General features: G+C 32.4%; 3 protein-coding genes across 5 annotated transcripts; 2 read left to right on the forward strand and 1 right to left on the reverse strand.

Annotated features, from left to right (window-relative positions):
- The first annotated feature begins 329 nt into the window (after nt 1-329).
- LOC113865975 (isoleucine--tRNA ligase, cytoplasmic-like) lies at nt 330-1,031 on the forward strand. The gene is made up of 3 exons (XM_027500820.1): nt 330-440; nt 547-638; nt 712-1,031. The coding sequence occupies exons 1-3, from the start codon at nt 368-370 to the stop codon at nt 814-816; spliced, it is 270 nt and encodes an 89-aa protein (XP_027356621.1). The 5' UTR covers nt 330-367; the 3' UTR covers nt 817-1,031.
- A 615-nt stretch (nt 1,032-1,646) lies between these two features.
- LOC113865456 (biotin synthase, mitochondrial) lies at nt 1,647-5,353 on the reverse strand. Its single transcript, XM_027500009.1, has 6 exons — nt 4,984-5,353; nt 4,629-4,808; nt 4,273-4,379; nt 3,877-4,082; nt 2,805-2,944; nt 1,647-2,081 (listed from the first exon to the last, which is right to left on the reverse strand). Exons 1-6 carry the CDS (start codon nt 5,173-5,175, stop codon nt 1,785-1,787), a joined length of 1,122 nt encoding a protein of 373 aa, XP_027355810.1. The 5' UTR covers nt 5,176-5,353; the 3' UTR covers nt 1,647-1,784.
- Nucleotides 5,354-6,278: 925 nt separating this feature from the next.
- On the forward strand, nt 6,279-10,768 carry LOC113864911. 3 transcript variants are annotated; one of them, XM_027499144.1, is made up of 9 exons: nt 6,279-6,433; nt 6,511-6,640; nt 7,280-7,382; nt 7,564-7,623; nt 7,760-7,822; nt 7,943-8,143; nt 8,233-8,344; nt 8,426-8,643; nt 10,417-10,768. In XM_027499144.1, the coding sequence occupies exons 2-9, from the start codon at nt 6,534-6,536 to the stop codon at nt 10,507-10,509; spliced, it is 957 nt and encodes a 318-aa protein (XP_027354945.1). In that variant the 5' UTR covers nt 6,279-6,433; nt 6,511-6,533; the 3' UTR covers nt 10,510-10,768. The 3 variants fall into 3 exon arrangements, with proteins under 3 accessions (XP_027354945.1, XP_027354944.1, XP_027354946.1); XM_027499143.1 differs by having other exon boundaries at nt 6,516-6,640; XM_027499145.1 differs by having other exon boundaries at nt 6,516-6,637; nt 10,417-10,716.
- The last annotated feature ends 16,634 nt before the right edge of the window (nt 10,769-27,402 follow it).

Raw genomic sequence — 27,402 nt, forward strand, 5'->3', positions numbered from 1 at the left:
CTGTTAGTTCTATTGTCTATATATATTCTGCTGACTTCCTATTAGCATGCATTTGTCTCGGTTTATTGTTATTACTTATTAATGCAATTTGGACGAAAATGCTTATTGGAATATTTCTTAAACTATGATATTTTCCTGAATGAATTATTTGAGCAGTAATTTCAAAATGATTAAAATAAGGAGAGCTGATATATTTTGTCCGTGATTTTATTTTCCTATTATTGTTCTGGCTTCCCCCACTCCTTTCCTGTTTCACGTGAGTGAACTTTGAGGCAATTGTGTTTCTTTACAAATTAGAGTTGTTATTAAATTCATTGAACAACTGCAGGTTGTCCTTGGGGAAGAGAGGTTCCATGGGATTTCCAACATGTCATTTGGTATCACTTTGGCAAGACCAGCATTGATGTTCGACATAAAAACCATCCTTTCACTGTATACAGGTTTGCTTTCTCTAAGTTCATATGCACTTGCTGAAACATGCGGTGCTCTGATGCCCTTTCATTATCTGTGATTCGGTTGCTCCGACTTACTGTTCTGTTTCTACAGGTGAAGCAAAATTTGCACATAATTTGCAAACTTACCTGCTATCAAGAGATCATTCCAATTTGAAGTCTGAGTTTCAAGATGGAAATGGAAAGGTTTGATCGAGTTCTAATCCCATATTTGTTGTCTTGTGTGAAAGTGTATATTCATTTTGTCTCCTTGGTGCAGAAAATTGTTGATTCAATTGAACAGCAACCTGATGTAGGAGTGGTTGTCGGTGAGCATGTCTTTCTCACTGTGGGGGACTATTACCTTACTAGAAAATCTGACTGATTTGGTTGAAGTGTACCTTTTTGATCTTTTATCCAGTTGATATGCCATCTGTTTGCAAGATTAGGAAGACGGAATATACCCCAGGCGAGCCCATTTGTAACGGTTGGCAGTTTACAATCATTATTCTTTTACTGTATAGAGGATCTCACATCTTATTTAAAGATAAAAACAGGCGTCTTGATGTAATCCTAGATAATATAAAGTCAATTATTTTGTGGCACTTATTTCCTTCGATTGGTTTATTTTTATAAGCGTGACGTTATTTTTCTCAGTTCGATAGTGAGGTGCTTTCATTCAGCGCACGGTTTGATCGGCTGGCTTGGGATATGGTAGTATTTAGTTCATTCTACACTGTTATTAATCAAAAAACTAAACTACTGTGGTATTACTAGGTTGTCTTTTTATTGGTATTGGATAGTTATTGTTAAACCTATCTCAGCGGTATATGTACGAAATTGCTAGTGCACAATCACCAGACGGTTCGAAGGGGTGATTGTAAAAATGCCATACTCTTGCGTTTTTTGTCTTTTAGTTGTTCAGCATGAAATTAATCCTTCCTTGGACACCACCGATTAGGCCTTCGGCACCAGGTGTGAATTCGCTTTTATATTGCATAGCCCACATGCAGTGCGCAATGTGTGCCTACATTGAATTAGAACATTAGTATAAGTTTAATAAATTTAATTGCCACTACCTTTTTAGAAGTAATTTAGCTAAGTTTGTTTAATATTTTCACTCTATTTCTGTGATCCAGGACAGTTTTAGAATGATGAGACAATTATGTGAACATTTTTTTGGATTTGTAGATTCTAAGCTTGGGCACGATAATAAAAATAAATATTTTCAGTATGTGTTTAATTATTGGATTTATGGCTTCAAAGCTGAGAATAAGCGAATTCAACGGTGGTAATAAGGAGCAATTATAAAAGTTAAAAGATTACAATCATTTTTTTAAAAAGTTTATCAACTCAACTAGAAGCAGCTTCCTTATAATTCTCTGCCTCAATAGTTTCACCTTCATGTAAACTTGGAGCTTTTGGTAGAAGCCCAAGAACTTTGAACATGAGTTGATCAGCATCAAAATCGTTGTTGGGTGTAGTGAGAAGCTTTTCACCAGTGAATATAGAATTTGCACCGGCAAGAAAGCACAATGCTTGCTCCGGCATGGAGAACCGAACTCTGCCAGCTGACAACCTTACCATAGCTTTTGGCATTACGATACGCGCCGTCGCTATCATGCGAATCATCTCCCATATTTCAACAGGCTGAAAATATCGTAGATACCTTTCAGGCTTATAGACAATTCAAAACAGTGTAACAGTAATTTGTGTAAACTGATATCTAAGGCAGAGAAGCTGATATGTTTGAGGCAATTCCTCATCGTTTAAAATCAGCGTTAACCACCAAGCCTAATAGCAAAATAGTTCAGACAGAAAGTTGATGGCTGCTAGTTAATAATGTTCATGGGCCATTACATCCTACCCAAGATACTATATACAGTCATTAAAATGTTCAAAGGTTAGGGAAAAAAAGACAAATGAAAATTCTAAATAAATAATAGCTGACCCACAAAACCAAGCTTCTATCACATAAATCTATGAACAGCACCAATCATTAAAGCATGACAAGATTTATCATCCTCCCACAGATTATTTAGGTTCCAACTCCTCTTTTACATCATTATCATTCAACACCATACCACAAGAAATTGTCATTGGCTGATAATTGTTATGTGTGTAATACAAACTCACTCTCTACCTGTCACCTTAACACATAATTTTACAATTTAGACTCCACCAAATCTTAAAAGTTGTCTCCAGAAAGGTTAATTTTATAATTCAAACAGTTTAACGTGCTTTCTTGTCCTCCTGTCATAAACTATTGTACACAATCAGAAATTAAGCTCCATTAAGATGACTAGCACTTCTTCACTGTTATATAATTTATATTAGTTTAGTCTAACAAATCGAGCAGTTTAATAAATTCACCTTCTGATCCTGTAGAGGGGTTCCCTTTACAGCAACGAGTGCATTAATAGGAACACTCTCTGGATGGGTTGGAAGTGTTGACAATGTATGTAACAAACCTACACGGTCCTCCTCTGCTTCTCCAAGCCCTATAATTCCTCCTGTAAACAATTCTCAGTTCGTCAGATTACCATGGAAAGAAACAAACCCTTGTCATAGCAATGAGATTTTCTTGTATAGAGACCATTTATTCATCAATAATAATAGTGGAAAGGCTCATTATAAAAACTGACAGACAGGGACCTTGAAATATAGTAAATAATTCAGGTTAATTTTGAATAGAGAAGAAGAAAACATTACATTTGATAGCTGGGGATGTGATGGGTGCGAGTCTTTAAATAACTATTGGTCATCCATAATATGTCTACTTAAAAATAGCATCAAGTGATAGGAATTATGCCATAAAGATATTTAGAGAATTTAAGTACGTTAGACATTATTACACTGCTGTGAATCTCTTTTCTCAAGTAACTATAACGTTACCAAAGTAACCAAACTATGGTTCACTTTCAAATTTGAAACACAACAACGAAAAAAATACCTTAAGCCATTTAGAAAGATCAGATATGCATCTAAGATAATCAATCTGTAAAAAGTAATACACACAATGACATATATTTTCAAAATTTTACAAATTCCAAGATAACTTTTTTAAAAGTTTTTACTTTTTATTCACAAAAACAATCAATTTGAAGTTTAATTCTCACTTTGATTTAAACATCGTTTAAACAATTTACAAAGACTAACTTGTTAAGTCCAGCAAGTATCAAATCCAATAATTTTCTACTGTTCAATCCAGAACAAACAAAAGCAGTGAAGGAAGAGTTCATAACAAAAAAAAATCTACATGCTATGATCCTGGAATAAAGAAAGAAGTCAACAATAACTTCTTAGAATTAAGATGAGCTTCTAGCAGTGGATGTGCTATTCTAATCTAGGAAAGCTTCTAGCTATATATATATATGTATTCATCTTGTTGAACCTGACTGTAACTCATAGCAAATTACTAAAGTTCTAAAGTTAATATAATTACCAGAACAAACATTGATCCCTGCATCACGAACAAACTCAAGGGTTTTTAGTCGCTCATCATAACTCCTTGTTGTGATGATGTTTGGATAGTATTCCCTTGAAGTGTCAAGATTGTGGTTATAGGCAGTGAGACCCGCCTTCTTGAGTTCAACAGCCTGCTGTTTCTCCAGCATGCCAAGGGTGCAACAAACCTCCATCCCCATATCCCTAGAATAAGGCACATAGCCCAAGTGTTATCATTTTTACTTAAGAATTGAAGTATATTTCATTCAAAAGGCAATAAATAAACATTTAACATACTTTTCAGTCACCGCCAACCTATTTATTATGTACCATTTAACAAATAAAATTCATAGTACTCGATAATTCTGACAAAAATAAAATAATGCTGCATTACCTTATGTCTTTTACATATTCAAGGATCTGGTTGAAGTTTGTCTTTCTTCCTAGCGTGTCCCTCCACGCAGCACCCATACAAAAGCGAGTGCTACCAGCCTCTTTTGCCTACAAGAAAGGGATTCTCCATTCAATAAAAAGCATAGCACCACACAAGCTACAAGAAGCATGTTTTGCTTTTTTTTCTTTTGACAGAAACAAGATACGCGGTATTCAAATTAAGAAATGTTCACAATGAATATCAAACACTTGTACATTCCCTGGTGTCATTTGAGAACCAGATCCATGTAGTTTATCAGTTTGAGATGTCAATGATGACAACACAAGGATGAACTTCAAGCTAGAGAAAAAGATTACCTTCTTGGCAGCTTGGAGAACAGCTTCCTTGTCCATAAGGCGTTGACCTTTGACTCCTGTATCATATTTGGAAGATTGAGGACAATAGGAACAATCTTCACTGCAGCCTCCCGTTTTGATAGAGAGAAGAGTACACTGCTGCACTTCCCTGAAGTTATGAGCATGTCTGTGAACCTGAGCCTGAAAAATCACAAAAAAGAACCTTTTAGTAAAATTTCAACAACGTAAATGATTTCCAATAAAAATGTAAACTTTCCTAAATGGGTTACCTTATCCACTTAAAAAATGAATTTCGAGGAACCCGTTAACAATGCACAAAATAGGAACTGAAGAAAGAAATAAATGAATTAGGTACCCCGTGGAAGAGAAGATCAAGAACTGGAGAGTCGTAAATGGATTTGATTTCCTCTCGGCTCCAATCGTTTCTGGGTCCTTCTTTGATGGTTCTCTCAGCTTGAATTGCAGCTGCAGAAGAAGAAGAGGAATAGTGCAACGCCCAGAGAGAGGGTCTAGGTTGTGCTCGGAAAATGGGTCTCACCAAAAACATGATTTTGCTTAGGAATTAGAAAAGGGGCACTCTGAAATCTGAATATGAAGTATTGGAAGGGTAGATAAGATCTGCGAATGTTGACGCCTAAGTGAATTGTAGTAGCAGTGTTCGGCTTTTGCTGTTTTTGTATGGCTTCGTTCCGTTTTGCATTTGTTTTATTTGGCGGCCGAAATCCCCAAAAAAGTGATGACTCATTGGTTTTTTCTTCTCCCTACCAAACTATAGTACCAATGCATCGCAATCACCCATCTTTTATTACTTTTTTTTTGGGCTCTGATTAGGGTTAAATTAAAACAAATGCTAAAACAGGGTTTTGCAAAAATATTTTCACTATCTGAAGCGGCAATTATACGTGGCATAAGTGTTGTTTAAGTAGCTATCGACATTAAAATAAAAAATAATCTAAAATCTTTTGTCATCTCTCTTTCTCCTATCTATTTTTATATATTTTTTAAATTAAAAAATATTTATATATTTTTTATAAATTAAAATAAATAACTTATCAAAATTAAAAAATAAAATTTAATTTAATAATTATAAATAAAAAATAATTTTATTATTTTCTTTCTATTAAATTTATATTAAACATCAGATATAATAAAAGTTTATCGTACTCTTATTATATTCTATTATTATTTAACTCTTTTATAACTATCTAATTTTAAGTGAGTTATCGTTAATTATTTTGTATTAATTAGTTATTTAAACCAAGTATATAGTTAATAAAGATCAGTTGGTCAAAATTTTATGTAAGTTGCAAACTAACTAAAAGTAGAAAAAAAGGTATTACAAATTTATTAATCCTCATTTATATTTTTGAAAAAAATAAATATATAAATCTCAAACCTTATTCATTTGATTTAACTAATTTTGAAAAAAATTACTCATTTTATTTAAACATATTTATTTTTCCTTTAAAAATTATCTTGAAGAAGATGATAAGTACATCTACAATTATAATTTTATTCCATTGAATCAAATCAGTTATATAAATCACATGAGGAAATCAACAAAATGAAAATATCGCAAACATTCATTTGATCATAAAATAAAATTTGGACATATCAGATCTCTCCAACAATAGTGTGCATTCGGAAAGAGGGGTGCCCATCGAAATAATAATAATAATAATAGGAAAACAACACCTGTGTAAAGAGGAGGAGGTGATAGGTTTTCATTCTCTCTCTGATTGGATAAATTGGAGTGCATTCGATCGTTGAATTTCTCCCATTGCAGAGCCTTCAAATTTGTAATTGTAGGTTGTTTGGACTCGATCTGAAGTTGAGATCGATGAATATTATGATGCGATCTGATTAATGTTTGTGAGTGAAGTGCAGGAACAACGAACAACGAAGATGGTGCTGCCGCTCCTTGTTTTGCTTCTCTTTGCTTTCATTCCAAATGGATTATTGGCACTTCCTTCCACCGTCCCCGCATTCCTTTGGTCATCGCATTATCAGCTGTAATCTCTTTTCCTCTTCCTCCTATCTATCAATTAACGATTCCCATTTCCTTCCACAATTCATCTCGAATTCCCTTATTCTACGCTGTTTGATCGCGTCGATGTGGCTAATAGTAAACGACATTAGTTTAGATTTTAATTGAGTTATTACTAGGCTTATTAATAAATTATTTGGTGGAGATTTAAGATATGATAGGGTTAATCTGAATGCTAAAGGAACTGTGAATTTCGGTTTTGTAGGAAGATATATGAGTTAGGGTTTCTCTTGGGTTGTGGTGCCGGGGTTATTGAAATAAATCAGGGGAGAAATTGAAGTGTAGGAAAATCCACACTTCATCTTTTAGGTTTCCATTGGATTACATCCGCTTTTTGGTTTGTAGGCAGGATATGGGTTTTCTGGATTATTCGTGAAAGCTTTCTACTAGGGCTTTAAATTTGTGATTTTGAAGGTTTTATTTAGAGTGACAAGTGAAAACAGCAGATAAGCAGAAGATATGAACTGGTATAAAATGAAAAGTGAAAACTTAATTGTTGGTAAAATATGCAACACTGACACTGTTCTTGAGTATTCTCATTTCATGTTCACATTATGTAGTTCAGCAAATCAGAAATCATTTATATCTTACTGGTGCATTACAGGGGTTCAGACAATGAATTAAAGGAGTCTGTGAATTATCAGGTCATTTCTCCAAAAGATCTAGCAAAGTCTGTTTTATCTGAAGCCGGCTGGTCAAATTTTCTGGTATTATACTAATCTCCCTGACTTCTTGTACTCTGCAGTTCTTTCTGTCTCCCCTCAACTTCTATGGAGAAGGGGAATTCTTTTTCTCTTTCTCTTTATGTTAGCTTTGCTTCAATTTTTTCAATTTATTTATATTATTGTTGTTTCTTTAGTGTTTTTAATTTGTATTTATCTTGGATAGTGCAAAGGAAAGAACTATCAGGAGCCTCTAGATCTGGCACTTCTATTCATTGGTAAAGAGGTAATATCTTTCAAGCAGATATATACGTAGTGCTTGTTGCAGCTTTTGTTTTTATAGTTTACTTGATATTAGACATTCTTGTCAACTAGTGCAGCAGTATTAGTTGATTAAACTATGTTACATTTTTCTTTTGCAGTTACAATCTTCTGATTTAAGTCTGAACAAACATGCAGACTCAGCCCTTTTAGACATGCTTAAGGTGAGAGAAATTTGACATGCAGCCTGTCAAGTTTCCATGTTGAGTAAACATGATTTGAGATTTCTTAAGAAATTACTTTTACAATATTTGACTGTGCCACTGTTGCATTGTCATGAGCAGATCTCTTTCACCAGATCCAACACTTCTGTGGCATTTCCCTATGTTTCTGCATCAGAGGATGCAGACTTGGAAAATTTGTTGGTTTCAGGATTTGCTGAAGCCTGTGGAGATGATATGGGAATCAGTAATGTTGCTTTCCTTGGATCTTGCTCCATGGATGCTACACGTCATGATAAAAATGCAGCTTTGCACTCAGTTCAAGTAATCAACAAATTTATGTGACATGGTCCATTATCGAATTTTGGGTCATGGTGACCTGATGCTTTTTATTGCCCACTATAACTTGACAGGAGTATTTGACTAAGAGGATGGAAGACAGTCATGGAGGGAAAACAGATCTGGTTGTGTACTGCAATGGAGGTTCTCAAACTCTGAAAAATGCTGACAGCACACAATCTGAAGGTATATCTACCTGAGAATTATGAGCTTTGCTAGATATGATTTTATCATATTCTAAATGCTATGTTTTCTGTGTATTGGTAGGGGAAGTTTTATCCAATCTTATCAGTTCTGTGGAGGAATCTGGTGCAAAATATGCCGCTCTTTACGTGTCAGATCCCTCCAGGTCAATCCAGTATCCTTCTTACAGGGAACTGCAAAGGTTTCTAGCTGAAAGTTCAACAGGGAATGAATTGATCAATTTCCCATTTTGTGACTCAGTCTGCCAGATTAAGTCATCTCTTCTAGAGGGAGTTTTAGTGGTAAGCTTCTTTGTCCTTTTTCACAAGTGCAGTAGCTTGATGACTTGGAAGTTATCTTTTCTTCTTCTTTGTTTTCCTATTCCATTTTTTTCTTCCTTGTTGATGAATAAGTTCTATGGTACAACAATTATACTCTTGTTGGCCGGCTTGTGTAGATAGCTGTCTGTTTCTAACTTAATGCCTCCAGTTCTAACTTCTAACAATACAAGTATGATAATATCATCACATTCAGTTGCACACCCAGTAATATTTCAACATTCTCAGCATCCTTACTTGGTAGGTCTTAGTCATTTTTTTTTCATTCGCTACCCTACAAAATCTGCAATCAGTTTAAATTTTGTCTTATGTTAAAACTTCTTGCCAGTGTAATGTGGCAACTTTCCTTGTAGAACTGCTTTCCTTCACTCTAAGATGTGAAAATATGGTAAATAACACTGGTGTTTTTATCTTTTGCATATTTTACTTTTGTAGACCTTCTAAAATTTCTGGAGGCAATTAATGTTGAGGATTTATGTGCTTGTATTGCATCAACCGAAACAAATTATATATCTTGTTTAGAAAACTCTTTGCTTGAACTCTTAGAATACTTAGAGATTATAATATTATCTATATTACCTAAACACCTTCCATTAATACTTGATCTTTACCTTTACGCTTTTTCTTTCTTGACTTGCATATACCTCACTTTGGATAAGTTTCTAGATAAGTATTCATAGAAGAAGAAAATCAATATGAAAAATAAATAAAACATTTCTCATAAGTTAAAAACAACTTATACTCTTCAAGTTTTAGAGAAGTTAAACAAGAGAGTTTCTGAAAAATTAGATAAACATAAGTTGATTTTAACTTATGTTAGGAGTATGATTTATTTTACTACTTTATTTTTTACTCTTGTAAGTACTTATTGAGAAATTTATCTAAACTAGGTGTTTGTCCTGGCTTCTACCAAATTCTTGTCTTTGCCTGTGTTTGGAATGTTGTTTTTGATACTACGGGTTTCTAGGTTTCAGTAGCATAGAGAACAAAGTTATAATTTGGAACTTCGGAAGAGGATCTTTTATTATTGTGACTAGGCTTCAGTAAACCAGATATTAAATGGAAAGCTGATCTTAAATGGGGAGCTTGAGTATCTAATAAGCCATAAATCCAGCTTAGCATGGTAGTAAGTGGCTAAGATTTGCTTTTGAGCTTAACTAGAACATGAAATGTTTGTCGTTTATTTCCTTCTCTACATGGTCTTGTGTTTCATACCAGAAAGTATATGTCTATCGTTAGTCTTATTAGTTAGTTTTGTTTGCAGGTTTATCTTTTCTTTAATTCTTTCTTCTTGCGTTTCTTTTCTTTTTTTCCCCAACCATTGATTTTATCATGAATCCAAGCTATGTATAACCAGGCAACCTCTATTAGGTAGGTAGGCAGAGGCATCAAGGGACTATTAGGGGAGCGTGAGAGTATGTAATCTTGATTCTTGACCATTCAATCTTACATGGATGATTAAGACTTAGTTTGCTTAGGCTTAATCTTAACTGTCCATACTAGATTGCGTGGTCAAAATTAACTCCTCTCATCTTTCATGCTTTCACTTGATACGCCCGAGACAGCAATAATGGCTTTTCATCAATATTTGCATATATATCTTGTATTTGGCTTTGAGTGGGTCATTTAGATTAGGTGGCTGTCTTGTGTGATTTCTCTTCCTGTTTGACTGCTGATAGAGATTGCTTGATGAAATTTATGGTGTTCTAATAGAGATTGCTTTCTGTGATAAACCAGGGCATAGTTTTGCTAATAATTTTGATATCGGGCCTTTGCTGTATGATGGGAATTGACACCCCAACCAGATTTGAGACACCACAAGAGTCATGATCCGTTTGTTGAAGCTAATAATTATTGTGATGCTGGGTCTACTGGATTGAAATATTACTGCTATATTATTTGCGCATTTTACGGAGGCTCTGATTAATCCTGTAGTTGTTTGTTGTCTTATCTCAGAGACTTATCATATTGAAATTTTAAATAATTTGTACCAGTATATAAAAATAAAACTTCAATTTTAGGCTTTAATTTTGATCCCGCTAGTTGTAAAATTTGATGAAGAAATTTCAGATTATGAATGTTTTATTTTTTATAACTGTCTACAACTTATGGTCTATTCATTTTGCATAACTGCCGATCGATGCAGTTCAAGTTTATTTTTGCTGGCTGGGATTTCTCTTTCCCTTATTATATGCGAAGAGGCCCACCACAGAGTTATATAATACTCTATGGAAATCCTATACTTTTTCAAAAAATAAAATAAAGTCCTATACATAATAATACATTTCAAGGAATATACTCTCGTTACATGACATATTCCACAGAAAGGTCAATCAACACTGTCATAATCTGATGGCATAAGTAAAATTTTTGTCACCTAAAAATATTATGATTGATGTTTTATTTAATCTATTTTTTCAAATAATTTTTTTAAAATATTTTTAGTCTTTTAATTAGTAATTTGTTACTTATTTTTACTATTTACTTATGTAATATTTAATTTGGTTTATATAATATGACAAAGTTGATGTGCATGATAATGTAATCTTTGTACTTTTATTTTATTTTTGTATTTTTAAATTTAAATTTCAAAAAGCATAATTTATAGTTGACAATTTCATTTAGAAATACAAAGATGTGATCATAATAACGTGTCTTATTTATGTTATGTTTCAATTAAATTGAGTCAATTTAAATATTATATAAATAAATAATAAATTAAGTTAATAAATTATTAATAGAAAGATGAGGTGAAAATAAAAAAAAAATTGAAGGATTAGATTGAATAATAATAATAATAATGATGAAAAGATTAAATAAAAAAACTATGAATTTTAAAAGATTGAAACTTTATTGAAGCCTAATCTAAATTATTCATGAACGGAGTTTCGAAACTTTTTTTTTTATTAATGTGTCTGATTCGTTTACCATAAATTTACGTTGGGAGTGACAAAAAAAGTTAGTGCCAAAATTTTTTAACAAAATTTACTTGTTTTAGTTTTTTCTTCAAATGAAAAATAACATTTATTTTAAAATTAATTACTCTTTTTTTTTTTGCTAAGAAAGGAGGCAAAAAGCCCAAGAAACAAAGTAAACTACAGGGTGGATCTAGAGGTCCAACCACCACACCAATCTAAACAAAGAAAGGGAAGTAAATCACTAGGAGCTTCCTTAAAACTAAAAAAGGAGGAAAGAGATTCAAGACCAGATTTAGCCAATTTGTCTGCATAATGGTTGGCTTCTCTAAAAACATAACCCAATCTAATAGTCTTAATAAGGCTAATACTATCCCTAATTTTACATATGACTTGAAAAAAAGGGTGAGAAGAGCTCTGAACTTGTTGGATAGATTGCAGAGCTTCACGGGAATCAATTTCCAACCAACATAAGTTATGATCAGTATATTGCAAAAATACTTGAAGACCATTATAGATGCCCCAAAGTTCAGCTTCAAGAAGAGTGCAAGGGGGTAAGGAACAATAGAAACCAACCACAAAATTCTCATTCCAGTCTTTGAGAAGGCCACCACATGTAGCAGTTTGAGAATTAAAAGACACAGCTCCATCTGTGTTTAATTTGAACTGACCCCTTTGGAGGAGGAATCCAGCGGATCCTAGCCTGGTCCATGGCACATCTAGGAAAGGAAAAGTGAGGGTTCCTGCAATACAAGACAGCATACTCAGTATCACACACTATTTGCCAAACCATAGAGTGAGTAAAAACAGAAGAATTCTGAAAAATAAAAGCATTTCTGGCTTTCCATAAATGCCAAGTAATAAAACTAAAAAGCTGCTGCCAATTTGAGAATTTACTCAAAGAAGGATTAGAAAGATTTGTATATACCCAATCAGATAATCCAGCAGAGAAAAACCAAGACCATTGATCAGAAAAAATAAAGTAATTCCACACTCATTTAGCATAAAACAGTCACGCAATACATGGATTATAGATTCATCAACAACCCCACACCTAGGACAAGCAGCTATAGATGTTATTCCCCTTTTAACTCTTTCTGCATTAGTAAGCAACTTACCATGAGATATTTTTTAAAGGAAAAAAACCACTTTGGGAGGGCCTTTCCAATTCCAAACAGGGCCAAACACAGCAGGAGAGGGGATGGGGAGATGACAGTCTTGGAAAATTAATTGATATGCAGTTTTAATGGAAAAAACTCTATTATTGGATAAAGCCCAAGATGTTGAATCAAGACTGGCCAATAAATTAGGAGGAGTAATCTTAGCAATTTCTTCACAAACATGAATAGGAAGAAGAGACTTAAGTTTAAACTAGTCCCAAGAAATAACCGTGGAGAGACTTCCAGCTGTTTGATAAACTCAATGAGCTTCTTTTCATGTTCTTGATTGCCTTGATGTGCAGAATATTGTGTACTCTTGCTATACTTTGGCTGCTGTACTCTTGGATATATAGTGATGTAGTATCCATACTTCAATTGCTTAGGAAATGGTTTCAACTCAAATGTAGGAGGCAACGTTAGAGAAGGAAGCAATGTAAAAATTGGAGCTGAATCTGCAATAGATGCATCATGATTTACTTTTTCAGAATCTGCAATAGCTGCATCAAAATCACCATAAATATACATATCAATCTCAACACAGATGCTACATTTTGTAGAATTATTACATGCATCGCAAGTAAAAGAATTAGGATTATTGGCTAAGTTAGGATAATTAATACAATCTGAAAAGTCAGAAAACTCAGCCAAATTATAATTGACTACATCATTCAACAAATTATCATGTAAAACCAAATGAAATGGAAGAGGAACAGGTTGCTCAAAATTTTCTGCTACATTGGTAGAAGTGGCATGAGCAGTAGGAGCAAATTCTACACTTGCTGAGCTGCAATCACTTGCTGGAGCAGTAACATTAAGATCTTCATCTGTTGGTTGCTGCTCTTGCGGGTCTTGAATGGTCTTTCTTAAACTCAAAGTAACATTTTCTGGATCAGCAACTGGTTGTGCAGAAAGATTACCAGGACCTTGAGTTTGCAATTGATTCAAAGTGGAAGCCAACTGTCCAATCTGATTTTCCAAGTTTTGAATGGATACTTTTGTTCTTAGCTGGAAATTCAAATCGTTAATTGCCATTTCTCTCATCAACTCTTCCAAGGAAGGCTCATTCTTGGAAGGTGCAGCAGTTTGTGGTGGGGGTTGATATTGTTGCTGTGTAAAATTACCCCATCTCAAGTTTGAATTATTCATCCAACCTGCAGGCTTATGTAATGTAAGACAAAAATCAGTATGATGTTCAAGTGAAGTACAAATTTCACACAACATTAGCCATTTGTGACAATGTCAACTACTCAATCAAAGAAGCTAAATCATCTAGCTTGTTCTCTAGTCTTCTATGATCAGCCATATAAAAAGTTCTCTGAGCCATAATATCTAAATAAGAATGAAAAGAAATAAGTTTTTTTTTTTTCAAAAACCACCAACCGGCCTTTGGCCTGTTGCCATTGCGTAGATCTCGTTGAGCTATATGAAATACATATATTACAATAAGAAATCGGAGCTGTATGCAAAAAGTTATGTCACTTTTAAGTTTGGACAGAAATCTACACGTTCAGATACACACCCGTGTAGTTTTCAAAAATTGTTGGGCAGAGATCTACATGGTCATGTACATGGCCATGTACTTGACCGTGTACATCTCTGTGTGAGAGTTTTTTTTTTTTTTTTTGGGAATTTTTGGGCAGTGATTTACACGATCATATACATGGCCGTGTACTTTTTCGACGAATGCAGAATGCAAAAATGTAGAAACACAACACAGAATGTAGAGAATTGAATGATGTAATACTAAGCAAGAATAGATGACTACCTATTATGCTATTCAAAGGCTACTAAAACAGAATGCATAGACACAATTATGCTAAATGAAAAATGCTAATTATGCAGAATCCTAATTCGATGAAAAACGCTAATTATGCATAATCCTAATTAGATGTAAAACACAACACAGAATATGCAATAAAATCAAATTAACACATAATGATATAATCAAATAACATCATCATCCCTGGCAACGGCGCCAAAATTTGATTGCGAGTGTCGCTCTCGGACAAATTAATAAAAACTGAATTGCATAAAAATTATGTAGTAAGAGGTGCAATCCGAGTCGTCTCCCAACGATAATAACGTTATACGATTATAAAATTTTTAGAGGGGGTTTGATTTATAGAATAACTAATTAGAATCAAAAGTTAAAAATAATTAAAAACTCTAATCCAAGAATTTAGAAGAACTACGACCACTCTATCACCGGATTCCAAGAAGATGCATCAAACAACAAATTAGTGATTAACATTAAATTCGAATGAAACCTCAATTCAAATTAAGCATTCACACGAGAACCCTCATGCATTCGATTAACATACAATTCGCTCAAAGTTCAGAAACCTCTAGAACCTAATCGATTTGTGTTAATTTAATTCACCAATGCCATTAATCTTAGATCTCAAACCTGAAAATCTAATTCATGTTCCTTAAAACTGAATTACATACATCAATCGAATAATACGTAATCAACCAGATGCATAATCATCAATCCAAATGAATAACTTCAATTCAAAAATGTAATTAGCAAAACGAGAAAATAAGGAAGAGATGAAACTGAATTTGTTATTGAATTTATGCCAATGTGAGACCAATTCTCAAGAGTGTCACGTCCCTTTTAATTCTTGAATGAGATGGAAATCTAAGCCTACATTAATGGAGGAAAACAATAAGTCATAAAGGTTAAAGGGGTTGTGAGAGAGAGAGAGAAGAGAAGAGAAGAGAAGAGCTAAAAAATTAAATTCAAAATTCAAAATTTCATTCGTCACTTTGTTCCATTTTTTCGGCTATGAAAACGGCCTCTTTTTTGGTTCTTGGTCTGAAGGACAATTGTAGCCTTGGATGTCAGCTTCAAAACGCCACTGGAATGGACTTAATCGGACGTCTGTGGACTGAGATATGGCCCAAATACTGCACCTTGCTCAGGATCTGTGACTACAACGTTCTGACTTTTTTCAGGCCCAGTTTCAGCTTCTTATCATCATAATTGGTTTCTGACCTCTCATAGGAATTGTGCACCTTTCTCTTAGCTTCCTACAAATCAAGAATCAAAATGAAAGGAGTTCTACAACTCTAGATATGGTCCAGAAACCAAAACAGTATTAGAATTTGGCAAATACTAGAAAAATTAAATAAAGCCCAAATAAAATTCAAACATCATAAAATGATCCAATTCAACCGATTAGGCACAAAAGAGGATTAATGAGCTAGGAATTAGAGGAAATAATGTTATAAAAATCCAATTGATCAAAGTAATCTTAGCAATTTCTTCACAAATATGAATAGGAATAAGAGACTTAAGTTTAAACTAGTCCCAATTACCCTTATCAGAAAAAAGAGCCACAGGGGTGTCCAGATCCCTCTCAAGGACAGGATACAGAGAAAGAGAATGCAAATTAGAAAAAGAGAAAACCCAATGATCAACCCAAAATCGAACTTGGCAACCATCTCCTAATTCCCAGATGAGACCTTTCAAAAACAAAGGCCAAATTGAAATTATGCCATTCCAGAGATGTGAAGCACTGCTATTATCCTTAGGAGGCAAATGTTGGCTTACAAAAAACCTATATTTTCTACATAAGACTTAAGCCCAGAGGTCATTAGGGGATGAGTAAAGTCTCCAACAAAGTTTCATTATGTAAGCTTTGTTAAGCATATTGAGATTCCTAAAACCTAAACCCCTCTCATTTTTAGGTTTACATAAATTGTCCCAACCAATCAAATGACATTTTCTAGTATCCAAGGATCCCCATATAAATTTCTTGCACAGACTGTTAATCTCATTACACAAAGCTACTGGAAAGAGGACAATTTGCATTAAATAAAAGGGAATACTCAAAAGGCAAGATTGGGCTAAAGTCACCCTTCCTGCCAAGGAAAGGGTTTTCATCTTCCAAAGGGAAAGTTTTTTTTCCTAATTTTATCAATTAAAAAGAAAAAATGAAACCTAGAGGGTTTATGATAAGTGATAGGAATACCAAGATATCTACCAATCTAATTAAAAGGTTTAATAACCAGAAAACCACTAATATTCTGTCGCAGAGCCAGGTCAGTATTTTTAGAGAAAAACAAAGAAGATTTATCAGTGTTAACTTTCAGACCTGAAGCTTTGCAGAAAGAGTTCAGAGTGTCTTGAATAATTGAGGCTTGATGCAAATCAGCCTTAGCAATCAAGATGATGTCGTCTGCCAAAAAAAAGATGAGATATATGCAGATCGTGGGATCCAAAAGAAAATAGAACCCACTCCTTATTATGGATAATGTCTTGGATAAGATGTGTAAGTCTTTCAATACAAAGAACAAATAAATAAGGGGATATAGGGTCCCCTTGACGAATACCTCTAGTAGGCTGGAAAGTGTTAGTGGTACTATTATTCCAATTAATAGCCATTGAAAAAGAAGTGATACATGCTTGAATGAGATTAATAATATTAGTTGGAAAGCCTATCTTTTTTAAGGCATCTATGATAAAATTCCATCTAAGCTTATCATAAGCTTTTTCTAAATCCAACTTTACTATCATAAAACCACTTCTACTCCTAAGCTTATGGAAAGAGTGAACAATTTCCTGAAGAATCAGTGAGTTATCAATCCCTTGCTTACCAGGGATGAAACTGCATTAGTTGGCAGAGATCAAGTGAGACAAGGAGTCTCTTAGTCTATTAGCCAGAATTTTGATAACTATCTTATAGATTACATTACACAGGGAAATAGGCCTAAATTGCCTAATTGACTCAGGACTTTCAGATTTAGGGATAAGGGTAAGACAAGTATTATTAACCTCAGCAATTTTCTTAGGATCACAAAACACAGACAGCACAAACTCATAAATAAAGTTACCTAATACTTTCCACTGATTCTTAAAAAATAGGGCATGAAGGCCATCAGGCCTAGGAGCCTTAAAATTTCCAATACTAAATAAGGTCATCTTAACCTCATCTAAAGAAACAGCAAGAGAGAGAAGCCTGTTATCAGAATCTCTCAAGGAAGAAAAGGAAGATAAAGTGTCCAGAATAAAATTTTGGGGATTAGGATCATAATATAAAGACTTAAAGTAATCTAAAGCCAGGTTTTTGAGATCATTGGAATAAAAAATCTAATTCTAGTTATCATCCTTTAAAGCCTCAATTTGATTTTTCTTCCTCCTACCTAGAATAGCTCTATGGAAGAACTTAGTATTCCTATCTCCTAAGGTCATCCAATTAGCTCTATATTGGTGATACCAATATGTTTCCTCCTGGTCCAGAGTGAGCTGATATTCTCTCCAAAGGGTTTTCATAAGATTAGTAAGGAAAGGATTAGTTTCAGAACCTAACTTTTTAGAAATACCTTCTATTCTACACAATAATCTTTTTTTCCTTTGAAAAATATTACCAAAAGCAGTTGTATTCCAATAAGAAATGTTAGTTTTAAAATTTGATACATTGTCTACCCAAGAATTAGAAGGAATCCAAGAATTTTTAACTTGATTATGAAAGTCAGGATGAGAGAGCCAAGAAGCAAGAAATTTAAAGTTTTTAGATTGCTGGGTTGGAAATTTTCTATAAGGAATTTTCAACCAAAGGCCTGAGTGATCAGATTTATGAAGGGGAATGTGAATAACAGAGCTATTTATAAAATTCCTATGCCAAGAGTTATTCACAACAAACCCATCTAGCCTTTTCTTAAGATTTCCTTTGTGCCAGGTAAAAGGGTTTCCTTTGAAACCCAGGTCAAAGAGACCACATTGAGAAAGGCAGTCAGTAAACCTATTAAGACTTCTAAAATTTGGAGGTTTACCCCCTACTTTTTCGTTACTATACAAGATAGAATTAAAATCCCAGCCAAAGCCCAAAGGCATCAAATAGTAGAACTAAATTTAATTAAATCCTCCCAACAAATCTCCCTATAATGTTCTTGAGGGCTAGCATAGATAGAAGACAAGATCCAGTCCCCATACCCAGGTGTTTTAACACTAAGGTGAATAAAATATTTTGACTTATCAATTAAAGAGACTGATACTTTTTTACTATTCCAAAGGCACCAAATGCCTCCAGAAAATCCAACAGCATCCATTATTTCACACTGATCAAAATTAATTTTCTTGATAACCGACTCAGCTTTAGTAAAACTAATCCTAGGTTCAAACAAGGCAATGAAATCTAATTTATACATGGAAATTAGATCATTAACAAGTCTATAAAAGGTATTCCCACCAGCCCCTCTACAATTTCAGAAGAAAAAATTCATGGATAAAATGGAAACAATTATATTACATCTGTAGGATGCTGTGAAGGTACCTGACTAGAGTACTTACAAGACTCAAAATGGTTAATTCTAGCTACAGGGATATCTATGTCCATAGGCGAAACTAGGTCAGGAGGCTTATCAGTTGGAAATTGAACTATAGAATCTTAAGATTTCCAAGAGGTACTAAGATTTTCACCTAGCTGATCTTGAATGTATCTACTCCCAGATTGATTATTATTAATATCTTTATTCATTATATTCATGATTGCAAAGATTTCCTTATGAATTGAACTATTATGGTTAATGTTATCCTCTTCAATACTCTCCTCATTAGTGATCATAGACAGACTGTTCCTTTCTACTTCCTTATTACCAAGCTCAACTTTGGGTTTGAGCTTACCTTTGATGGATTTTGTTGAAAAAATACTCTCAATATTACTAGACCTAGTAGGTTTTTTCTTCCCAGATTCCTTTAAATTTGTACCCTCCTCCACATTCCTATTTAGGTAACCTAGGGTTTTCTTTATATATGTTTCTGCATTATGATTAAGGTCTAGACCTGAGTTTTCCAAAATATCAAATCTCGAACCTAAGTTTACTTCCTTACTTGTCTCATTATGGGAAGGGGTTGAATTTGGCCGATGGTTACCTAACTTTTTTCATCCAGGGCCCAAACAAATTATGTTCCTCATCTAGGCTACCCATTTGAATAGGATTAATAGTATCATTTTCAGGTTTCTTGTGAGATAAAGCTTCTTCACTAGTATTTCTTCACTATGCATAGGAATCATATTTTAATTATCAATGATTGATTTATTAGGGTTAGGACAGAACTCTTGCCTATGACCATACTTCCCACAATGGAAGCATATAAGGTGCAGACCCTCGTATTCTACTTTAAACTCTTGGCCTAAGACTTTAAAAGCAGGAACCAATTTTTTCCTAAGGTCAAGTTCTACACAAATCCTTGCAAACCTACCTCTAGAAAGGAGAGAAGTATTCAGGTCAATTTTCAGCATAACACCTAGGAAGGAACCAACTTGCCATAAAAACTTTTCATTATATAATTCAAGGGGAAGATCTGGAATGCAAACCCAAGCAGCTAACTTCCTAAAGGTATGATCTTTCGGCTTGAATAGAGGCCTCCAGTGCTGCACTAGCTTAAATCTAAAATTTTAAGGGGACCATTTTGTCCCCAAAGGCTACATAACTTCTGATTCAGGTAATTGAAACTTACTGATTTTCCTAGCAATTTAACTATCAAAGAGTATTTCTAGGGAGAACACCATTGTTCATAATCTTCTAAGGGAACTCTCAGATCTGGACATAGATTTTGGTCAGTTTCAAAGCTACCTAGATCATCAATTTTAGTACTAATATTTAGCCTTTCTAAGACAGTATTAACAATATCATCATTCCCTAGCGTCATTCCTAAGTCTTTAACTGACAACACCTTATCTTTATAAGAAACTTTAGTAAAAAGATTAGGGTTTGAAAGCACCTGATCTTCCATAGCTTCCTCCTTACTTTCTGGTTGCACGTTCGCTTCTAGAGACTCTGCATAATCTGGCAGTGTTAGCTTCACCTTTTTTGTGCTTCTATCCATCAAGTCAGCCGCCTCTGTAGGACGTTTCTCCACTTCTTGGTGAGCCATCCAGGCCTCCCTTGAACATGATTAGGTTTCAAGATGAAACCTTTCCCAGCAAAACCCCTCTTCTTTAAGATTGATGGTACTGAGATGGAGAGAAGAAAGAAAGCTAGGGTTTGTGAATGACCCCAGCCGAATCGGTTCTTCAAGATCACAAAGGAACTTGCAAGGAGAAGAACCCCTCAAGCCAGGAAGGCTGAGGGATGAAACCCTAGCAGAGCTCACGCGACGCTCCTTCTCCAAGATACTATCTTTCGAAACTCTATTATTACGTTTTAAATCATTGCATTACTTTAAAAAATCAACTACTTTTAAATTTTAGTGTTTTAATTTTGTATACTGAAAAAATGATTTGGCTGACGAGTGGAGATTAATTATTTTTAAGGAAAAAATTCACCAAAATGGGTTTTTATCTGAAAATAATTTTAAAATTTTTTTTAGTGTTTATTTAAGCTTTTAAAGGAAAAAAATTATATTATATATATTATTATTATTATTTTAGATGGTTACTTTAAGTAACTTTTTTAAAATTTCAATTATAAGTATCTTTTAAAGTAATATATATATATATATATATATATATATATATATATATATAGTAAAATTTATAGTATCTTTTTATAATTGAGAGGGTTTAGTATCATCTCTTACGCATAGAATAAAATCATTAATTTTTTGCTAACAGAAAAATTAGTAATTTAATTAAAAAAGACATTAATATCTTTTAATTTTTAAAATATTAAAAGAATTATAACCATTAAAAAAGTATAAAATACTTCCAAGTTTACATGTACTGTAATAAGTATCTATGCATTTATAATTATAACTAAATAAAAACATTTTTAGTCTATAAATATTTTTAAAAATAAATTATTGTTTTATACATTCTTAAAATTACACTTTCTTTTTTAACTTACAATGACCCTTGTATTAATATATTTTATAATAAACTTATTAAAAATAAGTTTATTGGATTAAATATTAATATTTTTTTTTTTATAAATCATGAGTATCCTCTACTTGATAATCTTGTTTGCATTAACTAGTAGTTGAACTCAAAACCTCAGTTGATCCGCATATTCAATGTTAATTGAATACTTATTATTAGTTCTCGCACAATAATTTTTTTCAATAATAATTATTTACTCAAATGTTTATTAATGAGGTTTTTTCTTAAATATTATTAAAAGAAACAAACAATACATAATAAGATCAGAGTCATTTTTATAAATTTAATTAAATATCTTCAGTTTTTAGCTTAAATACTTATCAAATAGAAGCTTAAATTAGTGTAAAATAATCTCTTTTAAATGAGTATATTTCATCAATTTGAGGTTTTTTATTTTTTTTTGGGGGGGGGGGGGGGGGGGGGGGGGGGGGAGGAGAGCAATTCCACTCACATCCATGCAAGCAGTTTCCCTCTTTGCCAACTTATTCGATATTCTTAATTTAGAATATCCTTTAAAAAGTAAAACACAAGTGATAACTTCAATGATAAATTTAAACAAATATATCGTCTCATGTCCATGGTTTATTAATCATTTATAATATAGCATTCAATTAAAACAAATCAACGATATAAAAGATTTTTATTCTGTTATTTAATTTTAATTTATCACGTTATTAAAAAAATTATAATAATCATTTTAAAAAGTGTATTTATGATATTTTTTAATTAGTTGATAGTATATTTATTAAAATTAAATCTATATAATATATATACACATGCCCACATGTTATTAAGTTTTTAAACTAGTTTAGTTTTCTATCAATGATTATTAATATTGTAAGTTAGTCTCAAAGGTGGAACCTCCCTATCAAATCTCCCAAGTTGAGGAACGATGGCTATTGGGATTTTATTAAATCTGGATGTTGACAAATGACGTATGATTTAATGTAAACGATAACACATTATCAGAATCTTGACTTATGAACCCTAAGATATCATCCACACTTAGAATCGCTATCATTAAGCATTAAAAAAAATAGTTAGATGTAAGAGATTTAAGTTCAAAAAATATTAACAGTGTATTTAGTAATGTAAATAAGTATGTTTTCAACTTATTTAACTAGCTTAAAATTTTATTTGACTAAATATAATTATTTAGTGGATAAAATCATTATATTACTTCAAAGCATACACCATATAATATTTGAGTTTATAAGGTTTTAAATTTTCTTACATGCCTTTTATTAATAAACAAAAAATGTTAAGCATCATATCCGTTAGCATAAATTTTGCTTAACAAAATTAAACAGTTAATATACATACGTAAAATATTTACTAATACTATAATATAGAGGATATATTAAATTATATTCAGTTTTGTTTTTTAAATAATTTTTTATTATATAATTTAATCTTAAAATTCATTATTAGATTAAAAGTTCTAAATAAAATATGTTTTAAAATTTATATCAATTTAAAATTATTCGATAACTCATTCTTATGTATAAAAACTATTGAATATATTTTTTAAATAACAAAATAAAAATTCTTTATTGTATTACTATAATTATTCAACATAATAAAATTTAATATAAATAATTAAGATAATATATAATTATAATTCAATAATTAAATAAAAAATATTTTACATCCACTGCAAGAAAACAATAATTTACCCATGATTAATTATGATATTAACGAGGGTTTAAACCATCGTAAATGACGTTACTTGCGGTTGACAAAATCACAGTTAACAGAATCTCTGTTAATTAACAATGGTTTTTGATAAATGTCATTAATTACCTACAGTTTATTAATCATCGTTAATTACTCGCGGTTTATTAACCATCGTTAATTACCCATGATTTACTAATCATCGTTAATTACCCATAGTTTACTAATCGTCGTTAAATACCTGCGATTGAACAACCGTTGTTAGTTAGCATGAGTTTGGTAACTGTCGTTAAATACCTGCAGTTTTTAAACTGCCATTAAATTTTGCGTGAATTACCTGCAGTTTGAAACTCCCATTAATTTGCCAAAATTGCCAGCAGTTTTAAAACCCCCATTAAATGGATGTGAATATATAAAATTTGGATATTTAAAAAATAGCTTATTTTTAATTCACCTGTATATTATATAATATTACATAAAAATCAAATAATTTTCTTTAATTGATAAATATAACAAATTTTAAAAACCACAAACACTTATATAAAATCAAAAGTGATACATAAAGATCTCATAATACACACTTATAATAATATTCTAATTAAAATAAAACATGTCATGTCTTTCATTCATAGATGAACTACTACTATAATCCCTAAGAGAACTACTCTTCAGTTGGAGAATTTGAAGGAGAATGATCAATCACATTAGTTGGTTGTGCACTTCCTTGATCAGACACCTGAAATGTAATAATTAAGAACAAGTTAAAAATTTGAATTGTCATGTAATTTATATAATATATTATTAAAAAAATTAAATTTAAAAGGATTACTGGTAAAGTTTGAAACATAGCTAAGTCTGGAGATAGTTGACCTTGAAAGTTCTGAATGAAAAAAATTCATCATTACATCAAATTTTTTATTTTGTTCATCCATTTGTAACTTTAAAACAGTTACTTGATTCTGCAATTCTATGTAAGAAGGAAGAGATGAGGACATTCCACTATATGAACGAGAAGGATATCCAAAGACTTGAGACAGACAAGGACCTAATCCCAAACCTCGGACACGGCCACAATGCTCTTTACTTCCTAAAACATGAGCTAATGAATCTTGAGTAGATATTTCTTGGGATACAGATCTGCTTGATTCATATTCTTGAATTTTTTCCTATAAAAGCACCATTAAAATAGTCAAGCTTAAATTATACAAACAACCAAATGTTAATGTTAACATACTTGTGTTTTGTGTTTAAAGATAAAAGTAACATATCTCAATACCAAATATAAAAGTGTATATCATGTAGCAAGTAGTTGAATAAAACATAACATAGACTAATTTCTTTGGCCTTCTAGCTAACAAAATCTCTATTTGCATGTTTATGTGTAACAGTCCATACTTCTCCCCTGCTAATTTTTCGACTAGACTCTAGTTCCTACAAAGTTGAAAAAGAATGTGAATTTTATGTTAAAAACAAAATTATATTTTCATTATTTATAATTTATGCTTACCATCTTTGTCCTCTTTTGTGCAATGCTTTTGGATCCACCAGTGTGAGGAATTATTTGTTTCTTTCTATTAGCTCTATTTTTCTGGGCATTTTCCTAATAATCAACAATGAAAAAATTATTCTCAATCACAAAAATCATAAGGTAAAAAATATGTTATTTTACCTTTGTTTTTGAACTTAGACAGTAATCAATAAAAGAAGCCCAATGGTCTCTATTTACTCCTTCTGTGACCATCTTAATCAACTGATCTCTGTTACGTGTACTATCATCCTTTTGTTGCCATAATTCTTGCATATACTCTCTCCACTTTGAGTTAAGTGATTTGAAGATATAACTCTTATGAAGGTCAAAGTCAACTTCAAACTTAGGCTGCAAAATAAAAGATAAAAATTAATTGATGTTCATAATATAATTGAAATTAAGGCATAAATTATTAAAACATAAGGTTTGGTTTAGCATGTGTGAGTTAAGTAATTCTAACCTAAATGGTGTGATTAAATACATATTCTGTGTAATCTTTGGAAACTTTTTTTCAGCTAGTATAATTGATTGGGAACAGCTGAAAGTCCCTTGCAATAGGACCTAAGAACCTATTAAACAATACCGCACCATCTCAAATTGGTTGTCCTTCATCATTCTAATTCAATATGATTTTTTGATTGGGAGGAAGAGACCAAACATCATTGACTGTGAGTTATTTGGTCTTTCTTGTGCCATTTTCATTTGTGAATCAAAAGTTAGCACATAGGTTTAAAAATATTAAATTTAAGTGCATTATAATATGTAGCAATTTTACCAACGATGTCAATAAGCCAAGCTCTTTTACGCAATGTTGCACTTGGAACTCTATTTCCCCTTCCTCTTCACTATCATATTGTAACTCTATTAAAGTTTGAGCACTAGATTGAGGTAATGTATAGATGAAGCTGAGCATGCAACTGTGGTGTGGATACTGATGGAGGCTGAATATGCAACTGTGGTGCAGATGGAGGCTTAATATGCAATTGAGGTGCAGTTGGAGGTTGAGTATGAAACTGTTGTGCTAAATTACTCTTTTTGCTAAAAATTGGCTTCAGGTGGATTCCTATAAAGCAACAAGTAGTGTTACCATTAGTAACTTGTTATGAGAAATATTCATTATATAAATTGACTGAGTTGTCTTTATAAGAGCATAAAGGAATTATATTGTCATGAGATGCAGGTGAAGGCTATGTGTCAGGCTGAGTTGTAAATTGAGGCATTGTACTTGTCTTGGGGTGCAAATGGAGGCATTGTACTTGATTGAGGTGTTGAATTAGTCTTCTTGGAAGAGAATAGCTTCATCTTTGTAATTCCTAAAAAGTAATAAATACATTGGTAAAATATTATTCAATCAATGCAAACGTACTAATTCAGTAAAATATATGAAGATTGTGATTAGCATGCTGATTTGTTATAATGAAATGCCTAAATTCTCATAAGCTTTCATGACATCTTGTCAAGCAATTTAATCTCAAAAATGCTAAATATGCTATAAGCAGCAAATGAATACTTTGTAGCTACTACTGTTATAGTGAAGTTCTTATACTTTCAAGTACAACTTTGCATTGTGCTGCTCTTTTAATCAACTTCTCCAAACTTGCCAAGTTTAAAGACAAGGTATGATAAGTGACTTCATTGCAAGATCAGAGACACTTTATCCTAATGTCTATGTTATGTGTTTTTTTTTCAATTATGAGACTAGTTGGTATCTATTTCTAACTTTGGAGGGAGCTTTGACATTCCAAAACAAGGTTATATTTAGAACAATTTTTTTACGAGTTAGGTTCTGACGTCTGAATCAAGTGTTGGGAAACAAACATGCAAGTGAAAGAACAAGAGGAATTAAAGCACCAAACCCTTTTATCTAGAAAAGATACAAGTCAAGCACACATAGCAAAGAATATTTGTCTTTTCCAGTAAGGAACCTTCTCCAAAAGTTACTTCTTGACACTCTTTTAAGATAAACTCGTTAGGAGTAGATTTTCTATCTGTTACTTCCCAAACACCTCAATTTCCACAATGAATTGTTAGTCCAATAGTGATGCCCCTCATTGAGCCCAAAGGTATACTTATATTTATCAAACTTTCAATGTCTAATCACTTATTCCACTTCTACCGTATCCATCAAACTGTTCAACAGTTTCAAACAAATCCCTTATCTTAGAAACAAAAAAACATGAACTCTACGTTTCTACAAAATTTTGGTTACCAAATAACTTAACTTATTTTATAACCATAAAAAACAAGTAATGTAGTGCTAGTACTGGAACACTTTCTCCCTTGGATTATATACCTAACTATTAACTCTACGAACTGCTTCCGTACATATTTTGAACTAATTAATCACACAACACTTCTCCATAAGCAAATAAGCCTTCTAAATCATTAGTCAAGTGTCACACAATCAGTTAAAACTAGGCTATTCCTCTATTCCAACTGATTCCAACCTAAACTCAATAACAAACTATCATCCATATAAAATACTTATTAACTTAAGAAGAGCTAGAATCATTAAAGTGCACAACACAAAGAATAAAAACATAAAAGAGCATATAAAATATCAAAATGAAGAATAAAAACCAAGAATAAAATTTATTTAATAAATAAAATTATGTAATCAA

The sequence above is a fragment of the Abrus precatorius genome, unplaced genomic scaffold (assembly GCF_003935025.1).
Source record: "Abrus precatorius isolate BTA unplaced genomic scaffold, Abrus_2018 Scaffold4, whole genome shotgun sequence".
NCBI lineage: Eukaryota > Viridiplantae > Streptophyta > Magnoliopsida > Fabales > Fabaceae > Abrus > Abrus precatorius.